Here is a 12,500-nt window from a genome sequence, read left to right on the forward strand (position 1 = left end):
CAAGAACAAGTGGTGTGTTGGGAATAAGCTGTAGAAAGGGAAACGTGAGAATTTTGAGGTGAGATAAACGTCAGGAAAATAATGTATCCACTGGGAGCTAGAGAAAGTTTGTGTAAACCCATAAATAAACACACTCACTGATGCTCAATTAGGCTTACTCCAGAATTCCATACATTAGCACAAATTAATGTTCCTGAGCACACACACGACACTTGAATATGCAAAAGCTTAGGTGGTGAAACAGACTACATCCCAATAAGTAAATGATAAAAGTATGACAAAATCATCCGTTGTCTTTTCCATAATGGCCGAGTGCATTGTACATGTAAATTGTACATGTAGCCTACAGTATCTTACATTTTTAAATAAATGTAATAAGTGTGTTTTGTCTATGTTCTCTTATTATTAATTATTTTTACATCTCCTTTCCTGTGTGTGTGTGTGTGTGTGTGTGTGTGTGTGTGTGTGTGTGTGTGTGTGTGTGTGTGTGTGTGTGTGTGTGTGTGTGTGTGTGTGTGTGTGTGTGTGTGTGTGTGTGTGTGTGTGTGTGTGTATCTGTGTGTGTGCGTGTGTGTGTGTGTTTGTGTGCACGCATCTCCAGCTCTGCAAAGCGTATCAAGTGCATTGAGGACGAGGTGGACAGTCCGGGCGAGGAGTCCTACTACCCTGGGCAGGGGCGCTCACCGGGCAGCGGCAGCCAAGCCAGCAGCTGGCACGATGTGGAGCCAGGTAAGAGTTAGCACCAGCCTCCGTGGGTCACAACCTCCACACACCCACCCACCCACCCACCAACCAAGCCACCCTGCCTAGCTGGCACCAACCACTCTCCAGCCCAGTGCAACAGATGCCAGCTAGCGTAGCATAGCTACCGTGGCATACACCGTTAGCAAAACCTCTGTCCTGGTGCCTCATACCGACACGTTGGTGGCGGAGCGAGTGGCCTGGCCTGTAGCTCCCTCGTTAGCGCGTCTGACCCCTCCATGCCAGAGTTTGCTGTGAGATGGCGGGTTTGAGCCCAGGGGCGGCAGACAGCGCGGGATGACCTCGGTTACACCGGCCTCCCAGAAGCTCAGCGGCACTGACTTATGTGCTCACCATCGAGTTCACAAATAAACAACAGATAATAAAAATGCTTTTACAGGGAACGCCTTCGTGCATAGATGTGGTGAAAGCACTCTGAGCATGTGCACAGTTACACATGTCATCGTGATAGAAATACTGACTCACATATTTCAAGTGTACAAGAATGCACTTGCATCCTGCCACAACAACCACCGGCAAACTTGGTGAGCCAGTCCAGAAAAACACCGGCTCTTAGTGTTTGTAGTTCATATTGTAGCAACCAGATTATTCATGAAGACTGACAAAAACTGACACATTTAGAATACAGGGGAAGGTTTGGTGTGGTGTGTGAACTACACGTGCAGTTTATATGTCTGTGTCTGTTTGGTTTAGATGGGCTTGTAGTGGTGTGTGTGTGTGTGTGTGTGTGCTGTGTTAGATGTAATGTAAGTATTTGCAGTGCTTTTGTATCAATTTCTTCCTTTATTCTCCTACCATGTGTGCAAGATGCTCGTGCGTGTGTGTGTGTGCGTGCGTCGGTGCGTGCGTGCGTGCGTGCGTATGTGTCTGCTGAAGGCTAGGAGAGGTGCCTTTGAGAAACCAGCCGCAGTGTGTGTGCGAGAGAGACAGTAAATCTGTCCCACTCTGAAGTATGTTCTGTCTCTCAGATCTGTGATGTTGCTCTCTCTCTCTCTCTCTCTCTCTCTCTCTCTCTCTCTCTCTCTCTCTCTCTCTCTCTCTCTCTCTCTCTCTCTTTCTTTCTTTCTTTCTTTCTTTCTCTCTCTTTCTCTCTCCCTCTCTCTCCCTCTTCCTCTCTCTCTCTCTCTCTCATGCCTCCTCATCTTTTCCTCCTGCAACTTATTTTCTTCTTTCAGCTTTTTCTCCCTCTTTATCTTGATTAAGTTTGATTGCGCTTGCCACATGTTTTATATCAGATATATTTAAGGTTAGATTTAAAGTTATGAACACTGATTGCAACTTAAAGTCTTCATACCATATTCAGTGACCCGTGTGTATGTGTGTGTGTGTGTGTGCACGTGCGTGCGTGCGTGTGTGTGTGTGTGTGTGCGTGTGTGCGTGTGTGCGTGTGTGTGTGTGTGTGTGTGTGTGTGTGTGTGTGTCTGTCTGTCTGTCTATCGGTCTTTCTGTGTGTGTGTGTGTGTGTATGTGGGTGTGTGTGTGTGTGTGTGTGTGTGTGTGTGTGTGTGTGTGTGTGTGTGTGTGTGTGTGTGTGAGTGTGAGTGCGAGTGTGGGTATGTGTGTAGGAGCAATCACCAAAGTGCGTGTGTGTGTGCGTGCGTGTGCATGTGTTAAGGCCAGTGAAGGCTGTGCCACCCAACTGCACTCCCTCAGCGGTGCCTTTTCTCTGTGTCATAACTGCTGGACACATAAAAGGTGACACGGCTGCTCTGTTATCCGATCACTACCCCCCAACACACACGCACACACGCACACACACTCACACACACTCACTACCCCCCAACACACACGCACACACGCACACACGCACACACGCGCACATGCACACGCACACAAACGGACACACGCACACTACCACACACACACACACACACACACACACACACACACACACACACACACACACACACACACACACACACACACACACACACACACACACACACACACACACACACACACACACACACACACACAAACAGACACACGCACACACAAGCAACCCATCCTGCCGGCTCCACCGTATGCGGCGTGTCCCAGATTTGACAAAGACGCTCATGTCCTTAGACGGTGCAGATAGCCATCTCCATAACCTGTCCCCCCATTCATGCGGCAGCAGGATGAGGTCATTCTGCAGATCCACCGAAAAGAGAATTCTGCTTAGGGAGAGAAAGCCGAGCTTTTCACCGAGACCAGACTACACACTTTGGTTACACTCGATTTTCCTCAATGCTTGCCCAACAATGCCCTTAATATTTCACTCAGAGCACAGGACCACAAAAGTAGTCTGTCTGTCTGTCCCCTTAGGGAAGGGTGTGCCCGTGTGTGTGCCTGTGTGTGTGCGTGTGTGTGTGTGTGTGTGTGTGTGTGTGTGTGTGTGTGTGTGTGTGTGTGTATGTGTGTGTACTATATGTGGGCGCGCTTGCGTGCGTCAGTGCATGTGTGCGTGGCGTGACTCAAAGATACAAAGCTACATGAATGCCCCCTTTTGAGCCCCATTTTGTGTGAATATTATTGTGTTTATGGATAGCCCGTGTGTGTGTGTGTGTGTGTGTGTGTGTGTGTGTGTGTGTGTGTGTGTGTGTGTGTGTGTGTGTGTGTGTGTGTGTGTGTGTGTGTGTGTGTGTGTGTGTGTGTGTGTGTGTGTGTAACATGAGTGGGCTGTGTGGTCAGTCTTGGGAACATGAATGGTTAATTGATGAGGTAATATGCATTTCTCAGCGCTGTATTCACCCTTCCTCTTTTGTTCTGTCCTTCTTCTTTGTTTCTTTCTTTCCTTCTTTCTTCCTTCCCTTCTTCCTTTTTTGCTCCCTTTTTTCCCTTATCTCCCCCCCTTTTTTCTTTTAAAGCTGGATATAAACTGCGTGGCTCGCTAGCTAGTTCGTTCATCTCAAGACAAGGTAATACCACTTCCATGTGCCCCCCCACCCTCTAAAACACCCACCCCCCTCTACATTCCCTTGCCTCCTCCCCCTCCACCCACTCCCTGTTCACCAACAGGTGTAGTGTGTTGTGTCGTCTAGTCTGTTGTTGACTTGTCCTGTTGTCCTGGTCCCCCCCCCCCCCCGCCACCAACCCCCACCCCCCCCCCCTCCCCCAACACCACCACCATCACTCGGAGTCTTGACTGTGTCCAAAATGCACTGGTCCATGAGCCAAATTGCATTATGCTGTCCTGTGCTGCCATGATGTCCCTGCATGCCCATTATGGCTATTTGTCGTTTGTTGTTGTTGTTGTTGTTGTTGTTGTGGTTGTTGTCTGTTTGTTGTTGTGGTTGTGGTTGCATCAAGCTGTTAATGGCCCTGAAAAAAATGGAATGACTTGTGAGCGGACATGTTTGTGGATCATGTGCACCGATACTGTCATTTGACGTAGGAGTGACATGATGAAGCGCTGACGTTAAAGGGTCTTGTGTTAGCGATGCATGGAGAATGGGAGCCCAGGAGAGCTACATACGCTACATGGGTTGTGTGTTGTGTGATCTCTTTTGATTCTGTGTGTGTGTGTTTGTGTGTGTGTGTGTGTGTGTGTGTGTGTGTGTGTGCGTGTGTGTGTGTGTGTGCGTGCGTGCGTGCGTGTGTGTTTTAAGTGCATGATGGCATATGTACATATGGATTTACATATGTTTTGTATGTGTAGTGTATGTACTTTATAGTCTTCTCAGCCTCATCTGGCAATGGTGATGATGTCCCCTTTGCTATTTTGCTCGTCTGTTTGTCATCGTCTTGTCAAGAAATGCACAATGTTATTCCTCAATTTGCTTGCCGTGGAAATGCTTTGCTTGTCTGGCTCCAATGGTCAAAGATTTTTGATAGACTCCACTGTGAAATATGCATTTGAGTGAGTGAGTGTGCGTGCATGCGTGCGTGCGCGCATGTGTGAGAGTTTCCCAGCATGCACTGCAGTCAGTGTTAGGACACTTGGGGTTGATAAGAGAATGTCTGAAGGAGCTGGCTCAAGTGCTTCACAGGGGATTTTTCAGATTGTTGACTGGTTGTTTTGTAAGGTGATCCATTTCCATGCAGTGAGTAGGCACATACTGTATAAGCCATGAGAAAAAGCAATGTGAGTACTTATAGGTCATGAGAAAAAGTGGGCTTAGATGTAGAACTAGTTCATCTAAAGCAGTTGTTCTCAACCTTTCTTGAGCAAACACTGCCCGGACCTCATCCTAAGCCTCCCAACGCCCCCTTGACCTTATCACAAGCCTGCCAATGCCCCCTTACTATTAAAAAAATGAAATGGGCTAATGCCCCCACCCCCTCTCAACTGTATCCTTCTAAACACCCCCCTAGGGCTCCCCAATCTAAAGGAAATGGACGCCAATGGACATTGACTAAAGAAAATGTTTGTGGTTTGCACTGCTCACTTTTTCCCATCAGTTTGCTGTAGTAATCTTCTCAGCAACTTCAGTAGGTTGCAATGTAAGAAGTTAGAAACTGAAGTGTAGACTAGAAAGAAAGACACTTTTGGAGGAAAGTTTAACTAGTGAGACTAACGACACAGGTGAAAGTGGAAACAATTTAAAACCAAGTAGGTAAGATTACTCGGAGAGGAAATCTGTTGATACAGACGGGAGAGGGGAGGAGTGGGTTTAACACAAAAAAAAAGTGAAGAGAGAAAATGAGACGGAGAGGAAAGAGAGACCCAGACACAGATTATCTGACAGGAAGCGATAGAGACTGAGAGCACACTGGCGATAAAATAGAGAGCTCTGGAAAGAAAGTGGACAAAAAGTAAGCAAAAGAAGGGGAAAAAAACAGAAATTCAAAAGAGCTAAAAAAAAGTGTCCAAAGGAGAGGAGATGAGAGAATGTAGGGATGCAAGGGAGTGGGACGATAGAATATGTAGTATGAGAAAGGGATGGATGAAGAGAGAATATGTATGATGAGAGAATAGGAGAGAGAGAGAGGGAGAGAGAGGGAGAGAGAGAGAGAGAGAGAGAGAGAGAGAGAGAGAGAGAGAGAGAGAGAGAGAGAGAGAGAGAGAGAGAGAGAGAGAGAGAGAGAAGAGATGTAGAGAGTGGGAGCAGAGGAAGGGAAGGGGGAGCGTGTGTGAGTCTTGGCGTGGCTGCAGCTTCTCCCAGCCGGGCCGGGCCGGGCCGCCGCTGATTGATGTGGTGGGTAGATGCCATCCACATCAGGACCAGACGGATAGACAGCGTCCGTGAGGCAGCAGTGGAACGCTCGATAGCCAATCACCTCGCACCAGTCCAACTAGCTGTCAATTTGTCAGGAAGGGAGGAGAAAAGAGGAGAGGGAGAGATGGAGAGAGAGAGAGAGAGAGAGCAGAAGAAGCAGGAGAACAGAGGGAGTGGAGGAAAGGAGGCAACAGACAAGGAACAGCAGTGTGTAATAACCGAACGGAAGAGAGAAAGTGCTGAGTAGGTCTGTGCTTTGATTCCAACTGACAGAACCTTTTCAAGTGTTCATTACTCACTCTAGTTCCTCAGGCCTTGTAGCAGCAACACAGCCAGACACACACACACACACACACACACACACACACACACACACACACACACACACACACACACACACACACACACACACACACACACACACACACACACACACACACACACACACACACACACACACACAGGCATGCGAGCGCGCACATAAACACACACACACATGCACGCACACACACACACACACACACAAGCAAGCGTGCGCGCGCACACACGCACACACACACACACACACACACACACGCAAACACACACACGGGCATGCATGCACACACATGCACACGTGCGTGCATGCATGCATTCAGAAGACACACTTGACTAGATACCCACACATACAGTGTTATACTTGTGCAAAGTATTACTGTACAATATACAATCAAATGTCCAATCACAGGCACACCTCTGTGTAACAATATAATCAGACAGAAATGATGGAATGGAACTTCAATAAGAACACACACACTTGTCCATAGCCTCACAGATACACACAGATACAAATTTACTAGACTTTCTTATCAAAAATGATTTATTCTTAGCATTATTTTACTTCATCTATGGATGGTCCTCTCTTCGTACTCAACAATAGAGTCTTTCAAAACTAAAATTGAATTTGAGCATATTTAAGTGATTTAACATGGTGGTGGTGCGTTTGAACTTTTTATGATTCCAACGGAAATCTTTGTAACCACACCGTCTGTGTATACATGTGTTGTGTGTGTGTGTGTTTGCATGTGCGTACATGTGCGTACCTGCGAGAATCCTTTTTTTGTGGTGATGACCAATGACTTAGCTAGTTTGTTTGGCTGATTTTGCAATGAAAGCATTGTCAAAACCTCTGAATCAGAGGATACCTATCAACATGGCCATTTCAGCGCCCTTTCTATTTTTAAGTCTCAGTCTCGGTGTGTGTGTGTGTTCACTAGGGCCAAAGAAATCAAGACTTCTCCAAACACACCCATACTCACTTACTTAAGTTATATCTTGCACACATTCCAGTTCAGCAACATTTGAACAAGTACAGTACGTAGCATGCTGTAGAGCTTCCGATGGAAATATCACATGCCAAGCCACCTCCTTACGTGCTGCTAAAAACAGCCCATGTGAATAAATCAAGCTTGTTGCGTGACGTGAGGCGCATGTGGTCATGTAATGGAATGCTTGAATGCATGCTTGCTAATGCCAGTGCTAGTCAAATTGAGATGTGGACATGGAGAAATGGTCAACGAGGCTCACCATGATTAGACAGGAGTGGATGCTAATAAAATGGAATTATGGCAGCTAATTTACAATAGCATTAGATGAGTTTGTGAGTTAAACAAAAGAAATAATTCAGGTACTAGAATGTAGATGGACAGATTGTGGGATGGTTAAGAAACGTCTTTCTGTTCTGTCGTTTCATTCTGTTTCTATAGCTCCTAATACACCTAATACATTTGGGGAACATTTGTATGAGATTATTGGATACAAACATGATAGACTTCTCCTTCAGGTTAAATACTGACACCTAATAGTAACAACTGTAAAGGACTAATCATGTGTGAAACCAATATCATACCGTATCCAGGGAATCTATCATTAAGAACACATTTGGATAAACGTATCAGGTTGTTAGAAAGAGGGGTTTTGGGGACAATGAGAGAAGACCAGACAGTGTGTCTCTGCATTGCTCTGTGCATGCTATGTGCAGTGGGGTCTGATGGGTCTCCGGTCTGTAGCCTGTGTGTGTGCGTGTGCGTGTGCGTGTGCGCGTGTGTGTGTGTGTGTGTGCGTGTGCGTGTGCGTGTGCGCGTGTGTTTGTGTGCGTGTGCGTGTGCGTGTGCGTGTTAGAGGCCCAGCTCAGCCCACACCCACTGAGTCTATCCGGGATGTTGCTGCTGCTGCCTGACAGACTGTGATGTGTGCCAATCCTGTGTGCCTCTGCAAAGCCCTGAACTATCTTTCCATCATCTGTCGTTCACCCCCACCCCCCAGTCCTCCTCTGTTTGCTGTCTCACCAAACTGCTGTACACGTACTACTCATGCTTACTTTCATCAGCCATCCCGCACACACCACACCACCTGCTCTGTCCATTTTTACACATCTTAGGTTGCTTTTAAAAGAAATCTTTTGCTACCTCCGCCAAGGAGGTTATGTTTTCTTTAGAAATTACACGTACATGCCCAATGAAATCAATTCACTTCCTGGAAGACAAAAAGTTCAAGTTAACATATATGGCTTTCAGGCCGACCAGAACGGAGCCGGTGTCGGTGCTCGCACCAGTTAAGTTCGGCACTAAAGTGTTTGTCTGCGAACCGCGAGTGTTCATACCGGGCTCTGAACTTTTTCCGCACGTGATTGTGTTACCCGGATTAACCTGCTGACGACCACGCTGTCGTCACGGTTCGCAGAGAAAAACCTGGTATTTTGCGGTTCGCATTGCGAACCAATTTTCCGGTTCACGAACGCAAATATCTGTGGCGTGAACACGACGGTCGGTTCGCGATTAGGTGCGGGAACGGGCTCCAGCACGGTTCTCAGTCGGCCTGAATGCGCTCAGAGTGGGCCTGTATATCCACTTGTCTGTCGTAACGTCATAGTCTCCTGGTCATTTTAAATCTCGATCACTTTAGTGCGAATATTCATGTACAGCATACCCAACGTACATCTCAATTTTTTACTCTCAAATCGTCAGTGTAATCAGACCATCAGCAAGTTAGCCAGCTTATACTGTCCAGATGTAAACCTAAACCATTTACAGCGCAGTGCAATACACTCTCCCCTGCAGCACACTGTATAGAGGCCAGCTTCACCCACTGTAGAAGAGCAATGTATGGTATTTCTCTGGACATGATCATGCTCATACGTAGAGCTCATTCTAAGGCTGCAAAGCATTTTAAATGGGAAGACCTGTTTTCTCCACACTTCAACCACACTCCATTAAAGTCTCCTTACAAGACTAAGATTTTTTTAAAAATAATAAATGCATTTCCTTGGCATTTACAATCCTGGCTCAAGAAAAAAGTAAAGAAAACACACTGTCAGCATTGAGTGGAAGGTGTCAGAGAGCTATATTCCAAGCATCCCGGCCCAAAGTATCCCATGATCTCTGAAGCATCCCGAAGGAACCACACACCAGTCTTCCCCGGTAGACCTGCACTCCCTCCCCCCCCCCGTCCTCCTCCCCAACTCCACTCTGCTGGTCTGTCCTCTGCCCCTCCCTTCCTCCCACCTGCAGGCTTGTAGAGTATCTCCAACATGTCCTTGCGTTATTAAATTGCACTTATCAATCATTCTTGCCAGGAATGCCATCGCCAACCCCATTAAAGAAGTCAGAGAAGTCTGGTTTCAGCAGCCCCGTGCCTGCGCAGAGTTCCTCCTCTTCCCCCAGAACGGCTTTCACACACCATCATCGGCCAGTCATAACGGGCCCCAGAGGTGAGGTCCACCCCCCCACTCCACCTCCCTCACCTCCCACCATTCTGTCAGGGAAAGTCCTCCTTCCCTTGCACCCCCCTCCCCAACCCCATCCACCACTCCACCAATCCACCCCCACCTCCACCTCCACCCCACATCCTCCCATCCCACCCCACTCTCTCATCCCCACCCACCTATCCTCACGTGTGTCCGGGGGTCCCTGCCTCAACTGCTGCAAGGGGAGCTCTCCTCTCCTCTCCTCCGCTTCTCACCTGCTGTGCACCACTGTTGCTCCTGTGTGTACACTACACATACAGTACAGCTGGCCAGTCAGGGTCTTGATCGTGGTGTGTGTGTGTGTGTGTGTGTGTGTGTGTGTGTGCGTGCGTGCGTGCGTGTGTGTTGGTGTTGATTAGTTGGCTCATGTCTGTATGTCTTGAGTAATTGTCTGCGTGTGCGGTGATCCTACCATTGTGGACGGCTCACTATGTGAATGTGCTGGCATGTGGCTTGCCAGAGAAAATCCTCTGATTCTCTCCCTCTCTGAAAAAACCCTTTTTATTATTATTCCCTGCATCCTGGCTCGGCCCGGCCTTATTTGTTTGCGTTTGGCATAAACAGTCGTCCAAACACTGTGGTGGTCTGGTGCCGCCTCAGCAGTGCTAGCTGCCTCTGCTGCTGCTGCTGCTGTTTGATCAATGAGGTGCTGGTGTGCTTCTAAATCGACCTCGGGGGTCCCTCCTGCTCCTGCTCCTGCTCCCTCTTCGCTCCGCTGCGTGGGCCGCATGGGATCTCCATAGTAGGTAAACCTGGCTGATTATGAGCGGACAGGACCTTGGGTTTTCTCCACGCACTGTCGCTTGACAAAAGTCTCTCAGCTGTGACAGATTAGAAAGAAAATAAACTCTGCCTGACCCCCCCCGCTGGATTGTGGAAGATGTGGGAGGTTGCCACGTGTGTCACGTCGTGTTGTGCGTGGTGCTATTCGCGGCACTCGGCGTCTCACATTTCCGAGCCACTCGCTCAGCGTTCGCTGGTCTGAGCCGGCCCTGCAAGGTCACCAAGCGTAACGGGAATATTGGGACGCATCCATTATGGAATATTACAAAACGTCCATCAAACACGGAGGAATAGCTGCTATGAGTAAACTCAGGAGTGTGTGTGTGTGTGTAGGTGTGGGTGTAGGAGGAGGTGGAAATAAGTCTCGAAAGTGTGAAGAGAAAAGGCCCGAGAGATGCTGTTGTGATGCTCCAACATTCCATGTATTCCACACAAGAATTGAGAAAATCAGGGTTGGAATGTTGATGGTTGAAGTCTTAATAGACATAATATTTTGACCTAAAAATAAAACCATAAGCTGGAAAAATGGAAGGATTAGGCGGTGCTGGAAGTAGTATTACTGTCAAGGCTGGGATTTTACATTTTACATTTGACACTGTGGGGGGAGGGATGTAAGGCTTCTAACCAATCAACCAAGCATTAGTTATCTTACTTACCCAGGGGTGAAGAAAATTAGCCTTGTGTCTTTAATTAATTTAAAGAAGTTTAGTTTGTTCATCAGGCTTTGGACTTCATGTACAAAACAATAAAGCTGACAATATGAAAATGTAAAGGAACTATGATACAAGGAGTTATATTTGTCACATACACATGCAGTTGTGAGGAAGGGGTATATTTTCTGTTTGTTGGCTGGTTCAGGTTTTAGTCGTTATATTTTAGTTGTTAAATACGAGATGATTTCCCAATAAACTGCATCATTAAGGAGAGCCAAATAATCATGCAATCATAGTGGGATTTGAAAAGAATATTTCGACATTGGTAGATGATTTTGAACAAACGAGTAGCCGTCGGGTAACCCTCAGACCCAGAAAGGTTGGAGACCCCTGTTCTAAATGGACATATTTTACTTCTTCTAACAAAAAAATCCAAAAGCAGCCAAATCAAAAATGAGTCCTCCACCCCCTCCCCCCGCATTACCTCAGTAATCCACCGCCTAGATTGTATATCTTCTTCAAGGGAAGTCTGCAGTCAAGGACCAGGACAAGGAGGGACAAAACAAATTCAAAAGATGCAGGGGGGAAATAAAATCAGTGAAGCAATGCGATTTGCAAAGTGGAACTAATCCTGTGCTTTTTAATGCGATGGGGTGGGTGCAGCCCATAATACGAAAGGGTGCAGCATGGTGGCTGCCTGCTCTCTCCTCTCCACTCCCCTGTCACCTGTTTGCCTTCCCATTCTCTTGCCCTGCAGGAGCGTAGTACTAAGGTCTGGGCCCTTTGTACAACACACTTCAATCAATCCTCTTCATATGATATTAATATGTAAAAAAGGGACTCCCTGTGGGGTGGGCCCCTACTACATGGCCTCGGTAACACAGTCCCACTTTCCTCCCTTATTGCGACGGCCCTGCTGCCATGGGGTGCATTTCTGGAAAGCGTAGTTGTTAGCAGTTAGCAGCTTCGGTAGTTGCCAATGGGAAAGTGCATTGAAAACAACAAAGTAGCTAATGTAGTAAGCAACTTTGGTTTCAAGAAATGCACCCCTGCTTTGTCCTGTCCACTGTATGCCACAGCCTGCCGCTCTGTCAGTGCTGGATCTATATTTGCACTCAGATATGCTCGCCTCTAAGAGACTTCAACACGCCCACCCTGATATCCCCACACACCCCTCCAGATTAACTCATAGGCCCAACTGCCAGTGTTGCCAGATTGGGCTGTTTCCCGCCCAATTGGGCTGGTTAGGATGGCCGTGTGCGGGAAAAAATGGCATTTAGCAGAAAAACCTGCCCAATTTTTGCCATAGAAATCAATAGAATTGTGTGCTTCTAGGCGGGTTTTGAGCATTTCTTGGGCTGGAAATCATCAACCTCA

The 12,500-nt window shown here is 47.3% G+C and overlaps 1 protein-coding gene across 6 annotated transcripts in view; it reads left to right on the forward strand.

Moving 5' to 3' along the window:
• The window catches only part of nfia (nuclear factor I/A), a 204,500-nt gene that overhangs the window by 170,257 nt on the left and 21,743 nt on the right, over positions 1-12,500 (forward strand). For 2 of the 6 annotated variants that reach the window (XM_063200960.1, XM_063200963.1), the window contains exons 6-8: positions 602-729; positions 3,612-3,662; positions 9,517-9,651. In XM_063200960.1, the coding sequence (XP_063057030.1) occupies positions 602-729; positions 3,612-3,662; positions 9,517-9,651 (314 nt within the window). The remainder of the gene's footprint in view (positions 1-601; positions 730-3,611; positions 3,663-9,516; positions 9,652-12,500) is intronic. The other 4 variants (XM_063200964.1, XM_063200966.1, XM_063200961.1 and 1 more) reach the window with 3 other exon arrangements.

Source organism: Engraulis encrasicolus, chromosome 6, assembly GCF_034702125.1.
Source record: "Engraulis encrasicolus isolate BLACKSEA-1 chromosome 6, IST_EnEncr_1.0, whole genome shotgun sequence".
Lineage (NCBI taxonomy): Eukaryota > Metazoa > Chordata > Actinopteri > Clupeiformes > Engraulidae > Engraulis > Engraulis encrasicolus.